The 19220-nt window shown below is 42.8% G+C and overlaps 1 protein-coding gene across 1 annotated transcript in view; it reads right to left on the bottom strand.

The window, feature by feature from the left end:
* Positions 1–19220, bottom strand: part of sorl1 (sortilin-related receptor, L(DLR class) A repeats containing) — a 108361-nt gene that overhangs the window by 44678 nt on the left and 44463 nt on the right. The window contains exons 7-9 of the mRNA XM_020619076.1: positions 7186–7287; positions 4733–4902; positions 1005–1197 (exon numbers count right to left, since the gene is read on the bottom strand). Coding sequence (XP_020474732.1) covers positions 1005–1197; positions 4733–4902; positions 7186–7287 — 465 coding nt within the window. The remainder of the gene's footprint in view (positions 1–1004; positions 1198–4732; positions 4903–7185; positions 7288–19220) is intronic.

The following is a 19220-nucleotide window of genomic DNA, read 5'->3' as shown; positions in this document are numbered from 1 at the left end:
TCCTGTGGTCCGATGAGACCAAGATAAACTTATTTGGTTCAGATGGTGTCAAGTGTGTGTGGCGGCAACCAGGTGAAGAGTACAAAGACAAGTGTGTCTTGCCTACAGTCAAGTATGGTGGTGGGAATGTCATGGTCTGGGGCTGCATGAGTGCTGCCGGCACTGGGGAGCTACAGTTCATTGGGACAGCACATTTACACTGTTATACAAGCTGTAGACTCACTACTTTACATTGTAGCCAAGTGTCATTTCTTCAGTGTTGTCACATAAAAAGATATACTTAAATATTTACAAAATGTGAGGGGGTGTACTCACTTCTGTGATATACTGTATATTAACCATTGTTATGTGGTTGTATTTGCTGCTAAAAAGTGCCAGCTAGCATTCGACTAATATTTGCAAGGCTCCTCGCTGCCAGTAAATAACAAGCTTCCATTTAAGATACAACTGCATAATGTAAATATTTGACAATGCTATATTGTAGAGAGCTTCCTAAAATGTCACAGACTGCCTGCAATGGAAAGTCATATGAGCACAAAATGCTGCCTAAACTCCAGTAACATTTTAGAAGATGAAATCTGCAATTGTTTGGTATTCTTGCTAAATAAATAGAATGTAAAGTATAAATGATTTGAACCTTTAATCAGTTATCAGAACTCTTGTTCATTAATTTCCTTCCAACAGCCTAATAAATTAAATCACTTCAGTAGATGCAAGAATGAAGCCATACATCCTATTCCCCACACAGGCACATCCAGACATCTGCAAAACCAAGCCACATTATTCTTTACAGCTGCTATGCATGGTTTCAAAGCAGAGGTCATGTACTCTCTGTGGTAGTACAGATGGGTGAAAACATGAGCAGCTGTGCAAGATACTGTGCTTCTGAGTCTGACAAGTTGAAAAATAACTAATCACATCAATGATAACAGAAGTGGATAGCGATGTCTGATGCTTGCAAATAAAAATGCAGACCCATTAAAGATGTGGGTTTGCCAGCGTACCTGGCAGTCCACAGTTCCTCCCAGGCTGTCTGCAGCTGGTGGCTGAAGCAGCTCCCATGTCCCTCCCTTGTCAAAAGTGATGACGGATCGCATGTTGTCCTCACTAACCGAGCCGTTGATGAGCGTGGCAATGAAGACACCTCGCAGGCCCTCAACACGGTGCAGGTCTGCAAAAGGCTCATTGGCAAAGTACCTGAAACACAGATGAGATACATAATGGCATTGAGGAGGACTTACATTTTTTTGTCTTTGTGTCACAATACCTGATAATGGTCCAAATTAAGAAGCAATTTATACTTTTGGTGATAATTCCAGCCCCACTACAGCTGAGAAAATGTTTTGCTGATTCATTTATTATGGTATATACAGTTCACTTGGCTCAAAAACACAAAATTGACAAGGCCATACCAAATACGTTAGCATTTTGAAATTTATAGCTGCCCAAGGCCAGTTCACACACAGCAGAGGTAAGCAAGAAACTTCATTACCCAGAACTGATGTGACAAAAAATAGACTGCATACATAGAGCAAACATATTTTTACCTTTCTGTTGAACATCCAATGTTTTATGTTTACCAAAAATACAGTACATGAGGACTAAGACACAAAAAGAACAAAGATTTACAGCTCAATTCATTAACAGAAGACACCATGGCAAACAAAAGAATCATCAGTGGCAGGCATACCTGAGCAACAGTGCTTCTGTCAAAACAACAATGGATCTTTGTGATGTGATTAGGCAAGCAGGAAAACAAGAAATACAGAGCTCAGAGGTCTGACAGAGCATCGGACCAAAGAATCAGATTAGCCAATGCTGTTTCTTAGATAAGGAACCCTTACAGATTGGTGTTTACAAAGCGTTTGCATAGTCAGTGTTAAGCATTTGTAATGGGAACTAGAATCAATTCCTGGGGTTACTATGGGAACACCTCAATTACTAGCAAGGCTGCAGATAGTGCTTAACTTGTACTGTAGGTATACAGTGGGGACACCCTGCACTTTCACAGTCTGCAGCCAGTGCCCTCTCAGGAGCAAGGTGGTGTAATGTTATGTATTATGAGGGTTTAGCTTTACTGAAATGTCATTAGCCCAGCCAGCTAAGTGGGCTAACCTTCTACTTAACAGGTTTATTTTTAAGTGTTAAACTTGCCTTCCATGCTAAAGCATGCACAACTTAATTGCCAGACACACTGATAGTCAGGTCTTGTTGATTTTGAGTGCATCCATGGAGTTAAACGTAGTCTATTTACACCATGTATTGGTTAAGAAAATGCACAGCCTATTATGTAGAAAATTTGGCTTGGCTTGAATAGTAAGTTAGGCAGTAGCCAGCCATCCAGTACTTACCCTGTGTTATATGCAAAGAGGCTCCACGTATTTTCTTGCAGATTTAATTAAATGTTAGTGTACAACCTATTACAAACATTTACTGTATAACAGTTTACTATAACACTATGTCTTATTAAGTTACTGCATAAAATCAACAGCAAATTAAATTACATAGCACATGACAAAAGGGGGAATAAAGGTTAGACATGAGGGGATGGGTGAAAAGACCAGGGCCGTAACACGACTAAAGACACTACAACCTCAAAGCAGGACTCTGGACATTCAGAGAGCAGAAATTCGACTACAAACAACAAGTGTGACATCACCGTTTTACAACAGTCGAGTCGACGTTATAGTGACGTGGTGCAATCTTTTTCTGACAATAGAGGTTTGTAGTTTTAGACAGTGGGAAAACTGAAATGCGGAAATTAGCACCTGTATGTGTTTAGGCAAAAAGCTGGTAACAAAAGTTAACATGCTTAGAATATTTTGGCACTATACTTGTTTTTAACCAATTCTGTAGCTTATTGGAAAGACACTTGTAATGTGACTCTACTCTGCATTTTTTCTAAATCCTATAATAAAGCTTTGTATCCAGGGGTACATGATTGTTTTCAAATAAAAGCTTTAGTGTGCTCTAACTGAGGATGTTCGAGCTGCGTGCAGATCCACTAAATCAAAGATCACATGTTGTCATCCATAACCACTGGAGTACTAATGCTGTGATCATGTTTTTGATGTGCATTCATCATCCCTGTCACTTTGTGGGGCAGTGACTTTAATGAGTGTGCAGTCAATGTCTCCAACAAATCCAGGAAAACCTGCAATTTCCATAAATGAAGCTAGCTTGTCACTGATATCACACTACATGGTGAAGGAATTCTGTTGAGCTGAAAGCGAGCAAAGTTTATTATGGCTGAAGCTGTCAGCTTTAATAAATCACCACTGTTGCACGGCCACACCGTTCCTTTTAATAATAATGGCATAATTAAATGAACATGGTTTCTGTGGAGACAGCATGTGTTCTTGTTGTGGATGGAGCAACTGCATCCCACACAACATCTGTCACAAAAGTACTCCGTTTTTGGCCATAGATTATCTTTGTATGAGCTTAGTGTCAATAATTGTCAGCCTTTCAGTGTGGAGTCTGCATGTTCTCCCTGCGTGGGTTCTCTCCAGGTACTCCGGCTTCCTCCCACAGTCCAAAGACATGCAGCTTAGGTTGACTGGTGACTCTAAATTGCCCTTAGGAGTGAGTGAGTGTGTATGACTGTTTACATGTCAGTCCTGTGATAGACTGATGACCTGTCCAGGGTGGACCCCGCCTTTCACTCATTATCAGCTGGGATTGGCTTCAGACCCCCTGTGACCCTATTCAGGAATTAGCAGTACAGAGTATGGATGGATGGAAATAGCTTACTAATGATATTAATGGAAACAACAGATTTCATATAGCGATTTTACTTAAAAATTAAACATTAAAGTACAACAATACACAAACATTGAAATGACTTTGCAGAATGATTGTGCTAAAGTTTGCTGAGTGTGTTTTTGCTCTGGTACCTTGGCTGGTTTATTTCTGTCGTTGGCAGCTGACTGCTGAAGCTTTTTATAGTCTGCATATACTCTGCGGTGGTTAGTACGCACACAGATGGTGAAACAAGCTATCATGTTTGCTTTAACAGTAACCAATTTCAAACCGTTTCCAGATTACTGTTGTTCGAGCAAAATCCATCTTTCAAAGCCAAAATACCTCTGTGCAAGTGAGGATGACCTGCGTCTCACAATTAAATTAACTACGTAGATTGCGAGGCTTTTGGTGTCAGTATTTAGTCTCTTGGCCCCATCTGTTCGCTCATTTTCAGGCAACTACACTCGCTTAACTTTTGGTGCACTGATCATGTAGGCTACATACTCCATGCACTTTCAAAGTGCAGGAGCAGAAGTCTCTCCAACCAGGCTACATGACGATGTGAATGTGTGGACTCTCAAGGCATGTTTTTGTAAAGTTAGTGACAAACTCATTATTACCAGCCGGCACATCATTAAAACAGCAGTTAATATATTATCATCGATGATACGTTTTGCACACCCTTAAAGTAGAGATGTGAAAACTGCCAGATCTATCAGATAAGTGTGAAGACAGAAATGGCAATCTTCATGTGAAGTAAGAAACCTGAATACTTCTTCCACCACAGATGAAGCCATGAAAACACAGCGTCCAGGTCAGATCCAGCAGTGGCTGAGTTACTGTGGCAGGCAGAGGGTTTTATTCGAAGTGGGTCAGTGCAGTTTTAGTGATATTGGCACTTTGCTAACGAGAGGTTCTCACTGAACCTTTGTCACCAGCAAACCTAACAAGTTTTTGACAAATGTAAGATAATGTGTGTGTATTGTACCTGATGAGTGTGTTGCTGCCAGAGCCTGCAGGGTTGTAGTACAGAACATTCTCCAGTGACAGGGAAAAGGACAGGCCCTGTGTATCTGAGATGTAAAGATGTGTGACATTGTTCCGGTGGTTCACGCACACAAAAACCTGGTCCTCAGATGCATCTGCAATGTAGTACTCCTGTGAGGAAAAGATGCAGAGAGAGGAGGTCATCTTTAAGTGACTGAGGACACAATGTGAAAAGACGGGATATCACTAGTACAGGCAGGTAGGGGGGTGTAGGTGGTTCTTCCACCAAAGTGATGGTGTCATATATTTTATGAATGGAAACAACAGTGTACTGGAATAGTGGAGCAGAGCTGGAGGTGTAATGAGACCAACTCTGATCTGTACAGGGTCACAGACTATGATACACTGGAGGACCAAATTCCTCATGATCAGGTTCATTCTGAGTTTAAACATCTTCTGCATGGTTTGCATCTAATTTGTACAAAGTACAGTAGATCTCTATCAAAGTAGATCTTCTTGCATTTTCTGTGGCAAAATACTGTAAACAACAAAATTTTCTTCTGCTGCTTTCAATGGTACACCACAGCCTACAAGGTGATAACAAGTTCATTCGTTGAAGAAGACCATGGGACACACTCTGAACATCCTATAAAGGCAGGTCTTGAAACTTGACTTTAAAATATTTAGGTTAGGCTGAGGAGTAAGCTCATATTATTAGACTCACATTATCATTTTTATGGCTCCATGCCAGCAACAGCCATGGCCGGAGGCTTGATATTTTTGGGTTTTCCATCTGCACGTCACATTATTGTGAACGAGATGTCAGCAATATCTTGAGGGAATTTCTTTCAATTTCACACAAGTGTCCAGGTACCGATTAAATTTTTATGGTCAGTGGTCATGGCCACTGTGATATCACATCTGTCCCATTCCAGTGGACTGGTTGGCAGAGGCATATAACTGCAATGTGGTAATTCTTGTTCTGTTTTCTTTTTGGCTGGATGGGAGTCAGTCAAATCACTTAACTCAGAGGCCAGGGTCCATATTTATCAAGCATCTCAAAGTAGGAAATCACTCCTAACTGGCCAAAAATTCTCAGAATGATGCATTTTTGGTCCTACTTTTAGGAGTACAAGTAAGAGCAATTTATCAGTACTCCTAACTTAGGAAATCACTCCCATCTCCACCAAAATGTATGCCAGGTCCAGAGGTGTCCTAACCAGCTAGGAGCTGCCAGGAGGTGGTGTCCAGAGAGAGATAAGCACAGACTCAGCAGGATGAGAGATGTTTTACTTACACCCAATGAGGCTGAGCTCATTAAAAGATGCAGTATGGCCATAAGTAGAATAGTTTTTGTGACGGATATTTTGCAAGATGCAATTATTCCAACAAAAAGAACACATGGTGTCTCCCCTGAAACTGCAGTCACTGCATCTTTAGGCTACATTTTATGCAGGTCCAGCAACAATGATTTGAGTCTGTTAAGGCCAACAGTTTTCGCTTTAATAATTCGTTCATTTCAAGGCCACTCACTGTTAATCAGCCAAATTGCTGGTTTCCTTGGACATGTTGCAGTAATCAATGGTACACACATTAAAATTACTGCCCCGAGCACCAACAAGGGCATTTCTGTGAATTTAAAACATTCTCACAGCATTAACACTTAAGCAGATGTGAACTACATGATCCTTGATTTACTGGATTCAGCAGCCAAGTGGAGCAACACACGATTCAAGTGACAGTGAAAGTGGACTGAAACTTTTATCTTTAAATAAATATGTTCCCCCTGTTCCACAGCTTTATTATAGGGAATTAGAGACAATAGGGTAGGGCTGATAAAGATGATTTCACACAGGTAAGTCACATTATGAATGGCTTTCCAATAAGCTTGCCGCCTATTGCAGAAAGAGAACTGAAGCACATTAATACAGCATATAATGAACGTGTTATTTTCTGTTACCAGCTTCTTGTCTATACACATAAAGCCTTCACTTGACAAGTGACACTGATAAACATTTCAGTTTCCACTGTCTATAACTACAAACCCCGACTGTCAGAAAAACTACATCACGTCAGTATAACAATGCCTTTGCAGCTTTGTGTTGCAAAGCAGTGACATCACACCTGTTCCTGAAAGGGAGAGGAGGACGCTTCATAAATAACTTTTAAGTCCTACTCTGAGGTAAGACATTTTTTAGTCCTAAGTTAGCTTTCAGCACAACTCCTAGGAGTGATCTTGAGATGCTTGATAAATACAGGCCCAAGTGCTTTTGTGGAGGTGCTGTTGTTGAACTGAGAGCAAGCCTCCACCTGCCTACATCTTAAGATGCTGTAACCGATACATTTCAGTCTGCACAAAAAATAGCCAACCATCACATCATTTAGTCCACTGATTAGGCTTTCAGAAATTATTCACTTTGAAATCATTACTCAACATGTAAAAAGGAGACTCACTGTGATTGGATGGCGGGTCATAAACTGGGCAGCTTTCATTGGCTGACGGTTGTAGGAGACCCAGAGCTGAACAGATGATGGTTCATGGCCACCAAACAGTTTCTGGAAAGGCAAAGGACATGGAGACAACACAGTTCATTCAACTACTCATTTATAAGAAGCCTTTGAACATTTTAGAAGCAGCCAATTTGCTGTGAATTGGGAATCAACACACAAGCGTCATCTGTCCCTGAAGAAAAACATCATCAAGTTGGCAATAATCTTAATGATCACATCCCCAAAAGAAATGTGATTTTATTCAAGCATATTATGATATTTTGATAGGTTTTGAAAGACATCATGATATTGACTAACCAGAAAAGATGACTCTCTGGGAGTCCCTTCTCATGGTTCATAGAGGACACTGCTGTCATGCATGTATTAAAGCTGGACAGAGCTGTCCACAGAGCACTGAAGTTGTAGATAACAGACAGACTTTGGTTGTTTGGACAATCCTGATGCAGTTCTGTTTTAATATTCCAGTTGTACAGAGCTCTACAGCTGATTCAGGAAATAGCAAATGTGCAACAAACTTGAAAACACTCCCAGTGGGGTACAGAACTGTGAGCGTGTATGTGTGAGAGAGACAAAGACAAAAGGAAGACACTCTAACAGCCTATCTCGCTGTTACCAAGAATGCATAAGGAAGCCAGCTGCTACTACAGAAGTAGCAAAGCTCTGATCTTTTATGAATGACAAGAATGCAGAGCACACGGAGTAGATGACTTGAGAATATCTCATTTCTGTGTCTGTGTGTGTGTGTGTGTGTGTGTGTTTGTGTATGAGACTGCCTGTACATCTAGTCTGATCTAGTGTTGTGAGAGGGAGGAGCAGAGATATCTTCTTATCAGTGTTGATGATATACTCCAGACTTCTGGATGTGACTTAAATTGCAGAAAAGAACCATTCTAAAGAAGAGAGCTAGTCTCATACTCAGATGGAAATGTGTGTTGAGGGCTAACAAGAAAAAAAAAGGACTTTGAAGTAGAAGGCATACCACAGAAATGACCATACAGACACAGTCCATCTAAAATAATGGATGTATCAAGAAAATTGATCAAGATAATTTGTACTAAGTCTTCCATTAAAGGGCAATTCCTCCAAATTTATACATAAAGAACAGCTCTCTCATCATGAGGAATACAGTATGTCCCAGCAGATGAAAAGATTTGCCTGATATTTTCATTAGACGCATCTCAGCATGGGTTTTGAGATTATGGAGACTTAAAGATAACTTGACCTTGTCTAGCACAGTCATCAAAAACACAAAAGAAACAGAAATGAATGACAGCTAAAGCTATTTTTTTCTCCTGAGCCTGAAGAACCTGGACCACCCCTCTCTGTCCTTGTCTGCTGGGTCCATTCTTGCTGGTTTGTTAATATCAGCCACACAAAGCAAAGGCCTACAACAAACAGATCAGCAAACTCAAAAACTCAACCTGACTAAATGCAACATAAAAGTACAGAAAAGCCCCTCCCTGGAACCGACACCTTAATGTGGTGGAGGGGTTTGAGTGCCTGAATGATCCCAGGAGCAATGTTTTCAGGGGCTATATGTCCCCGATAGGGTCTCTCATGGCAAACAGGTCCTTGGTGACAGACCAGACAAAGGGGGGTTCATAGGCCACTTATGTCGAATAAAAAAAATCAAGGCTCACGTTTACCCCACCTGGTATGGGGTCACCGGGGCCTCACCCAGGAGCCAGGCCTGGGGGAGGGGCTCGCATGTGAGCGCCTGGTGGCCAGGCCTATACCCACAGGGCCTGGTCAGGCTCAACCCGAAACCATAACGTGGAGCCACCTGCTGGAGAGGCCGTAAGGGGCTGGTGCATTATGTTTTGGGCAGTGGCCGGGGCCGATTGCCTGGGCGACCCAAACCTTGGACGCCAACTGGTTTTTGGGACTTGGAATGTCACCTCACTGGCAAGGAAGGAAGCTGAGCTGGTGCAGAAGGTTGAGAGATACCGTCTAGATATAGTCGGTTTCACTTCCACTCACAGCTTGGGTTCTGGAACCATTCTTCTCAACAAAGGGTGGACCCTCCATTATTCTGGCGCTTCTCAGGGTGAGAGGTAACGAGCTGGTGTGGGCTTGCTCATAGCCCCACCAGCTCAGTCGTCAGGTGTTGGAGTCTACCCCGGTGGATGAGAGGGTCATTTCCCACGCCTTCGGGTCAGGGAACGGTCTCTCACTATCGTTTGTGCTTATGCACCTAATGGCAGTGTAGAGTATTCAAACTTTTTAGGGTCCCTGAGGGGCGTGTTGGAAAACGCTCCCACGGGGAACTCTGCCATTCTACTGAGGGACTTTAATGCCCATGTGGGCAACAACAGTGATAACTGGAGGGGCGTGATTGGGACAAACGGCCTCCCTGATCTGAACCCGAGTGGTGAGATGTTATTGGATTTTTGTGCTAGTCATGGTTTGTCCATAACCAACACCATGTTCAAACATAGGAGTGTCCATCAGTGCACATGGCACCGGGGCAACCTAGGTCGGAGGTCAATGATCGACTTTGTGGTCGTTTCCTCGGATCTTCGGCCATATGTTTTGGACACTTGGGTGAAGAGAGGGGCTGAGCTGTCAACTGATCATCACGTGGTGGTGAGTTGGATTCGATGGTGGGGGAAAAAGCTGGACAGACCTGGCAGGCCCAAGCGTATAGTGAGGGGTCTGTTGGGAACGTCTGGCAGAGGCCCCTGTCAGAGATGTCTTCAACTCCCACCTACGACAAAGCTTCAAACAGGTGCCGAGGGAGGGGGGGACACTGAGTACAAATGGACTATGTTCCACACCTCTGTTGTCAGGGTGGCTGCTGGGAGTCGTGGGCGTAAGGTCTCTGATGCCTGTCACGGTGGCAATCCCCAAACATGGTGGTGGACACTGCAAGTAAGGGATGCCGTCAAGCTGAAGAAAGGGGCTCTATTGGGCCTGGTTGGCTCATGGGACTCCTGAAGCAGCTGGCAGGTACCGACAGGCCAAGTGGGACGCAGCTCTGGCAGTCACCATGGCAAAAACTCGGGCCTGGGAGGGGTTTGATGAAGCCATGGACTTTTGTTTGGCTTCAAAGAGATTCTGGAGAACTGTCCTGTGGCTCAGGAGGGGGAAGCAGTGTTCTACCAACACTGTTTACAGTGGAGGTGGTGTGGTGCTCACCTCAGCTGAGGATGTCATCGGCCGGTGGAAGGAGTACTTTGAAGATCTCCTCAATCCCGCCAACATGCCTTCTGTAAAGGAAGCCAGAGCTGGGGACTCAGGAGGGGACTTGTCCATTACCCTAGCTAAAGTTGCTGAGGCAGTTAAGGAACTCCTCGGTAGCAAGGCTCTGGGGGTGGATGAGGTCCACCCTGAGTTTCTCAAGTCTATGGATGTTGTGGGGCTGTCTTGGCTGCCATGCCTCTGCAGCATTGCATGGAGTTTGGGGACAGTGCCACTGGACTGGCAGACTGGGGTGGTGGTCCCCCTTTATAAAAAGGTTCATGGGAGTTTGCCCAACCAGTCTACATGTGTTTTGTGGATCTGGAGAAGGCATTCAGCTGTGTCCCTTGTGGCATCCTGTGGGAGGTACTTCGGGATTATGGGGTACGTTATTACAGGCTGTCCGTTGCCTGTACAACCAGAGTAGGAGCTTGGTTCGCATCGCTGGCAGTAAGTCAGACCTGTTTCTGGTGCATGTTGGACTCCACCAAGGAACGCAAGGCGTCTGTTTTGGTGGCCGCAGAATCTCAACCCCTTCTTGTCGATGATGTGGTTCTGTTGGCTTCATCAGTTCAAGACCTACAGCATGCATTGGAGGAGTTTGCAGCTGAGCATGAAGCAGTGGAGATGAGAATTAGCACCTCTAAATCCGATGCCATGGTTCTCAATCAGAAAAAGGTGGACTGCCCTCTCTGGGTTGGGGGCGAGTTGGTCCCCGTAAGTGGAGGAGTTTAAGTATCTCGAGGTCTTGTTCACGAGTGAGGGAAAAATGGAGCAGACGGATCGGTGTGGCATCCGCAGTAATGCAGTCTCTGTACCGGTCCAGTACCGGTCCATTGTGGTGAAGAAGGAGCTGAGTCGTAAGACGAAGCTCTCAATTTACTGGTCAGTCTACGTTTCTACCCTCACCTTTGGCCATGAACTTTGGATCATGACCGAAAGAATGAGATCGTGGATACAATCGGCAGAAATGAGTTTCCTTCGGAGAGTAGCTTGGTGCACCCTTAGGGATAGGGTGCGAACCCGTGAGGAGCTCAGAGTACAGCCACTGCTCCTCAACATTGAGCGGAACCAGTTGAGGTGGCTCGGACACCTGTTAAGATGTCCCCTGGATGCCTCCCTGGGGAGGTATTCCGGGCATGTCCCTCTGGGCAGACTATGTCTTCCTCCTGAGGAGCTAGAGGAGGTGTGTGGGGAGAGGGAAGTCTGGGAGGCTCTGCTCGGGCTACTGCCCCAGTGACCCGGTCGCGGATAAAGCGGGCAACGATGGATGGATGTATGGAAAAGTACAGAAATACAGCAAACTAACCACAACTGTCAGGGAGCGATATCAGGAGACTACAAACATAAGTAACAAGTCTAACAAGCAGAGAGAACAAAGGATGCAAGAAACCAAACACCATAGGTAGAAAATGAGAGTCCAAAATAATCAAACTCTAGAGCCCAGAGATTAGGTACAAGTTTTAGAGTCCTACAGGAAAACAGGAGCCCAACAAAACAGGAGAACGCCATGAAAAGGAAGACAAAAACAAGAGCAGAAGTGAAGCGTGATGCCAAGGCAAGCCAGCGATCTGAGGGAGGTGAGGAGAATATAAAGGCTGAGGCATGAAGACAATGAGCAACAAGTGAAAGTAATGAGTGGTAATCAATGGCCAGAATAAAACTGAGGTAGCTAAGAGCGACACAACACAGGAAGTCCCTTCAAAATAAAAGTTTAAAACAGGAATTAGGGAAAAACTATGACACCTACCTGCCCACACATCTTTGTTCGAGATGATGACACTCCATCTCTTTCTTTTCTGTACCAAATTTCTTAGATTAACAAAAGTGTAGCCACATTAAATACTATTTTATCACCACCTTTTCTTCTAATCTAGAGTTATAGCAAGAGCAGAAAGGTGTCTGCTTTTGTCTCAATCCTCCCCATGCTCATTAAGGATCCACTCTGTATACTAAATAACACAGTCAATCTTTCTATTTCCGTATCACTCTTCACTCTCCTAGCTGTACATTTGTTTAGCAGCTGGGCTTGGTTCAAACCTGCAGAGAGCCAAGCAGTTTCATTATTTTACTCTGAATTAGTTTACACCACCCTCTTCAAAGTTTTAACAGCAATACCTCTACAGATGGAGAGAAAAGGCCACCAGGGAGTAAAACTGAGAAAGATCAGGATAGAGGAGTGAGAAGGAGGCCAGATTTAGAAAGCTAGAAATGAAAAGAGATAAATCTCAATAAAGACCTGAGTTGCAGCTCCACTATTCATTCTGTCTAGGATGTTAAAAGTGGATTAATATACAGTAATAGCTGGAGGAATTCATTTTGTAATTAATAGGATGAAATTAAATGTATAATTAAAAGATAAAGCAACAGTATGAGACAGTATGACATTTTGAGAAACACATTTATTCATTTTCTTTATCAATTTTCACTCATAAATGTAAAATACTGAAATAGAACCATGAGATTAGCTTATCTTAGCATTACAACCAAATGCAGTGAGACTGCTAGACTGGATCTCAGCCTAAAAAGCAACCACTAAATTAGTGAGCTTTAGAAGTTTGTGTGGGAGGATATTTTTTAAATCTTTGGACACAGCTAAAGCAGCTGCTCCTGCTTCCAGTCTTTGCATGAAGCTAGGCTAACTGTCTCCTGGTTCTTGTTTCATATTTATGTACATAAAAAAGAGTAACAAAAATCTTTTGGTCTAACTCTGGGCAAAAAAAACTCTCCGTTTCCAAAATGTCTAACTAGTCTTTTATTTTTAAAATTAGCACAATTATTTCACTGGGGAATAACTGTTGGTATGACTTGTCTGACTAGAAGTCACAACTGTATAGTGGTGATGGAGGTTGTTTGTTTTTTTTGCCGAGTACCAGAACGGCTACGCAGGCTATAAACCAGGCAAGAGCCAAAAGTTTCAATTGGGCCTGTCATCAACCAATTAGAGTAATTAGCTAAAGTTGATATGATATGCTGCTAATCATGTTTGTCATTTTAACCAGTGAAGGTTTCTGTCCTTGCTAGCAAAAGAAAAGTCTGCTAATGTTACCTACAATATATTCTCCTTGGTAAAAAACAAAAGAGTGAGGACACAAAGACTTGACACAAAACTTGACAGCACCAGAGCCTAGGAAATCCAGGTAATTCCTCATGTGGAAGCCAGGTCCAAATTAGAAGTACTCAGATTATGAACAGTAGATAATGGTTGATATGATGCAAAATACAAATTTATGGAGTTTTTCTATAGTTTTTTTGACAGTTTTGTTGGAAAAATTGTCTCACTGTAGAAGCCGTTTCAGAAGATTATTCACCGTTACAAGATAGCAATTCTAGTTAAATTTAAGTATCTCACTTCCTGGAGTTACTGAAAGACACAATATAAGCTATGAGCAAACAAATCTTGTTGGAGCACTACAGTCAAGCCTGTTCATCTGTGTGTATGTGCATGTATGTGTGCCCTCTGGAAGGCTGCGTGTCCATACTTGAGTGCCTGAGCATCGCCAGTCTCCAGCAGAGGATTTCAGCCTATACCATTCATTGTATAGAGTAATCCAGTGTAGTGCCCATATTGACTGTGCAGTGTGATAAAGCAAAGCTGCAACACAAATGGACAGAATGAAGAGAGGGGAGACTGGACGTAAATCACAGACAGAAATATATATACAAAATGATAAATTGACAGAAAGACAATGAGTAGAAAGGTTCGTGTGATTAAACAAAAAAAAATCTAATCAATTTGAGATGTAGAGAAAGTTGTAAGGTAGAAGAAGAAAACTGCTTTGTTATACTTCTCCACAATAGCTTAGTTGTTCAGGTCAGTTTACTTTGTGAGTCAAGAGGGGAGGCTGGGCAGGAGAATGCCTACTATGTACTTTGACATGTAAGTGCTGTGGGGATGATGTATGATTTCACTGAAACCACAGGCTTCACTACAACTGCAGTGGTATGTGAGTCACACAGTGCTCATGATCTCTCAGACTGATCCTCTCTATGCCTGAACTGAAAGTGGTTCTTGAGTCTGAGATAAACTCAGTGCAGGTGGCAAACAAACATGCTTAAATAACTTTAAATGGGCTACTGTGTACACAGTACCACAGCATAAACCTCTGGTAATTGATGTCAACCAATCTCTGTATTCATCAAACAAAACCGAAATGCAGTGATTGAAATTTTCAGTTTCCTTAATCAATACTCAAACACATTAACAAGCAATAGTCTTTAACAATTTAGTAAATAGTGCTCCTGTTCCTTAACACAATTTTTAAACATTCACATCATGTTCACTGCAGAATCGGAGTAAATTAGGACCTTAACTTCGAGTTTCAGGTGCCACTGGAGAACAAATGTGTTGGACATACAGGCAGGTGAAAAACCCAACATAGAGTCTCAGTGAGGTGCTGGGCCACCATGTGCCACAACAGCTTCAGTGCACCTTGGCATTGACTCTCCAAGTCTCTGAACTCTACTGGAGGGATGAACACCATTTTTACAAAGATGTTCCCTCATGTGGTGTTTTTATGATGGTGGTGGAGATGCTGTCTAACACATCAACCCAGATCTCCTACGGGTGTTCAAGTGGGATGAGATCTGGTGACTGTGATCATTTTTATACCCATCAAACCATTCAGTGACCCCTCTGGGCCTATGGATTGGGGGCACTGTCATCCTGCAAGAGACAACTCATTTATTCAGGGTTTTTCTTTGTCTATATGTGACCTTTATCACTGTCACTGAAATGAACTGGACGGTGAGCAACCTTGGTCTGACTCTTCAGAACATTGTCTGGACTAACAATTCCCACCCCACCCCTGCATCAACCAAAAGGCTGCAGACAATCAGAATTCTGGTAATTTGTACTCATATTTTTGTATTATGTATTACTCCACTGATAAGATTCTTATATTACAAGTAGACAAGCTATCAAGTTTACCAAAAACAGCCAACTGACGCCTTGGGCTGTCTCTATCCATCACATAACCCCCACCTCACATGTCACAGGGGTCTTTCAAGTCTTTCTATGGCCACAGCCTACACTCTGACATGACCACTGGAAAGTGCCAGCTGCTCAAACATACGGCCTGTTTCTCACCCATGCAACATTAATTGGATTTGTACTGAATCACATATGCACAGTTTTCCAGGATTTACATAAACCACCTGACGCATCCTTAATATTTTCTTGTAACCCACAAAACCAGAGAGAGCGAGCTCCACTCCTACTACACAGCCACAAGGTGACATTGGTTAATGAGGACAAGCACATGTTCACTGTTGACTTGCTTTTTTAAGGCTGACATTTTATTATAATAAAAAGGTACCTGCACTGGCAAACAAGCTGGAAATGTCACATGCCAAGCCTTTGAGGCAAAGTGCCTTCTGCTTATTTCACCCAACTGCTGAAGGCTAAACCTGCCAGAACTTTATGTGCTTTACAGTTTGGCAATGAGGGCCCCTCTCTGTTCTATTCCAGTCTGTATCTCAGGGATCATCTGTTACATATTTATGACCCACTGGCCCAATGCACCTCAGGCACTGCTATTATTTAGATGGGCCTGCAATACAGCAAAAAGCCAATATCTCTGCTTCTATAGCTGCAGCGTCTGTTCAAAAGGATCCCAGCTGCTTGTGTTAGTATTTCTGTCCTTTTTCATGCAGGTGGGATTCTTTATAAACACAAATGGATGAAAGTTGAAGAGTGAACTCTCACCTCTGGCCAAATAACTACAAGTAGATTTAAGACAGACAAAATTTATACAAGGATGTGATGAGTTTAGGGAGCCTATTACATTTTCAAAGTCAAGTCATCCAGTATAATGCTCTAAAAATGTGCACATGGCAACCAGCACACTTAATCTTCTCCCTCTGATTCTTCACTACCTCCCAGGGGTAAATGTTTGGTATCAGAAGTGGGAATACATATCAGAAGAAAATAGAAAAAAGGAGAAAATTATGTAAATATTATTTCCTGCATTTACATACAGTTATATCAAGGCAGCAGATACCACATTAGCACGAAACTGGTCAGCCTGTTTACTAGGATAATGGTAAAGCTGTTATTAATGCACTAACCCTACTTAAAAACACATTCAGCTTTAATGACAGGTTATATAAAGCTGCTCTAATTAATGTATTTACATTAACAATATATTTAATTACTATACTGTATAATGCGAAAGGTGATGAACCCACTGAGAAGCCTCACCAGCTCCACAGAGCCTTTTTGCCATTGTTTGGGTTGCATGGTCCACTAGTGCTGTATATTGTTTTGATAAATTCTTATCAGCTTCATTTAAAAATGATATATATGATAAACTCGTGGGACACTACCTGTTCAGCACTAATAAGTAGACAGACAAGTAAGCACTCTGTATTTACTGAATGTATAAATTGGAAACGTTTTGCATAACAACCTTAAAAACTGATAATACATCAATACTGTGTTTACACGTTGTTGTGTTGTCCCCTACTGGCAAAAAATCTATTATTGCAGAGAACAAATGGTTTCTGAGCCCTATTGTGTCTGCAGACTCTCCTCTCAGAGTGTATAAGGCCCACACAAGTTTAGCCAGCAAGATGGCACCTGTATTTAGCCCCAGAGGCAAATCCAAGAGAGGAAAAAGTTCATAAAGCTTATGGCTTTTAGCACATAAAAACTAATGGCACCCAAGATGAGCCCATCTGCATTCTTATCAACTCTCTTTTCCTCTCATTTGAATCATGGCATGGTCAACAGATTTCAGTGGTGCTTACTAACCCGAGTTGTTGTAAGGAACTGCAAATAACCACCAGCTTCACAAGCCAAGAGAAAGTATGCTGCTGCACTTTGACAGGAGGAATCAATCTCCACTCCCTCTTTTTCAATTTGTCTGTCACAGACTTTCTTTGCAGAGAATCTGCACTCTAAATGAGATGGACTATGGCTTACTTTCTTACAGACTTTCTTTGCAGAGAATCTGCACTCTAAATGAGATGGACTATGGCTTACATATAACCGGAAGGAGACGAGATGGGCTTTGTTGGGATATCCACTACATCTACAGTGCTAAGCCAGTTATCTTCCCATCTCTTAGATGGTACCAAAGGCTGAGGTACAGTATTTAAGGTCTGATTAGCACTGTGTTCCTGAGGATCCCTACTGTTAAAACTCGCCATCTTTTATTTAGTTTAAACACCTTGGCACTGCCAAAAACATTGTGATAGTCCATTACTTTAATCCTATTATTACAAGCCAAAGACAGGAGGAGACAAGAGGCATAACCGAAAATTGACTAGATGGCTAATGAGCATTGCAGAACATATACACGGGTTTCTGAGCAAGGTCTTCTGTGAGATGCACACAAACGCATGACATAGGAAACAACACAAGCTGCCTCAGGGCTTATGCACTTTTTTGTGCCTACAACATAATGTATGTTGAATGTAACATGGAAAATTGAGGAAACCTGCCTGTTAACAAGAGACCTGCTCAGAGACATATACTTTATGAAGACGGTGGATGGTTTTGCATTGAAACTACAGGAATAAAGACAATTTCAGTGTAAGACAGCTCACATTGTTCCTGTGTGTTTAATGCTATCTGTTATTGACACGTACTTAATAGTTTCAGTCTGGAAATCAGTGACAGGTCATAAAGTAGCAGACTGATTGCTTTGAAGTTAATTTTGGGTTTGGTTAGCATTTAGTGGCTTCCAGAGTGGTCCACCTACAGTGAAAGGCGGTGTGTGGCTAAAAAAAAGCCATACTATGCAAGGATATGTTCTGCACACAAATTAAATTTTGAACAGGTTTCATGGGTTTCCAGCAAGCTATTATGATACTGCAGAAATGTTTTCTAGCCCAATGCTGCACATATCCTGATTTTTATAAATGTCAAAAGTCTCTGTTAGCAGTACCTACCCACAACAATAATTATACAAGCCCCAGGGGCAGTCGCTGTGCTCAGGACTGCACTGGTCTGTCTGACCAGTCTGATCAGCTCAGGAGGTCTGAGTCAGAGCTCAGAAGGGTCATGGACAGGCCAATCACAACAACAAATCCTGTATTCTATAATGCTGAGGAGCTTGTTGTATCGTGTGTGTGTGTGAGAAGCAGGCAATGCATTTTTCTTATTGTCAAGAAATCCTGTGAAAAGACTAAAACGAACAACTGGTTAATCCTACCCCTCCTTGAACCGCCACCTTATTGTTGTGGAGGGGTTTGAGTACCCGAGTGATCCTAGGAGCTATGTTGTCGGGGGCTATATGTCCCTGGTAGGGTCTCCCAAGGCAAACAGGTCCTGGGTGACGGGTCAGACTAAGAGTGGTTCAAAAGCCCTTTATGAATAGATTAAAATCAAGGACCGTGACGTCGCCCGGCATGGCGCAGCCGGGGCCCCACCCTGGAGCCAGGCCCGGGGTTGGGGCTCGAATGCGAGTGCCTGGTGGCCGGGCCTCCCCTCATGGGGCCTGGCCGGGCTTAGCCCGAACGAGCGACATGGGGACATCCTCCCGTGGGCCCATCACCTGCAGGAGGATCCGTAAGGGGCCGGTGCATAGTGGATTGGGCAGCAGTCAAAGGCAGGGGCCCCGACGACCTGATCTCTGGACCCGGATTCAATTTTCATTTAAAGAAAAAAAATATTTCTAAACATTTTTTGGGGCTGAAATTTGAAGCCCTTGCCTCATTTTGTGTGAAGAACACAAATCTGAAGAAATTTTTGATGCAGGACCACCGCAACCCCCCCAGTGCATTTAGGTTACACTCGAGCTGTTCGAGTCAAAAAAGACCAGCAATACTAAAGGCCACTCAGCCTCTCACTA

The sequence above is a fragment of the Monopterus albus genome, unplaced genomic scaffold, assembly GCF_001952655.1.
Source record: "Monopterus albus unplaced genomic scaffold, M_albus_1.0 scaffold214.1, whole genome shotgun sequence".
Classification (NCBI taxonomy): domain Eukaryota; kingdom Metazoa; phylum Chordata; class Actinopteri; order Synbranchiformes; family Synbranchidae; genus Monopterus; species Monopterus albus.
The sequence above is the reverse complement of the archived record's forward strand: the minus strand, read 5'-3'. Positions and strand labels throughout refer to the sequence as shown.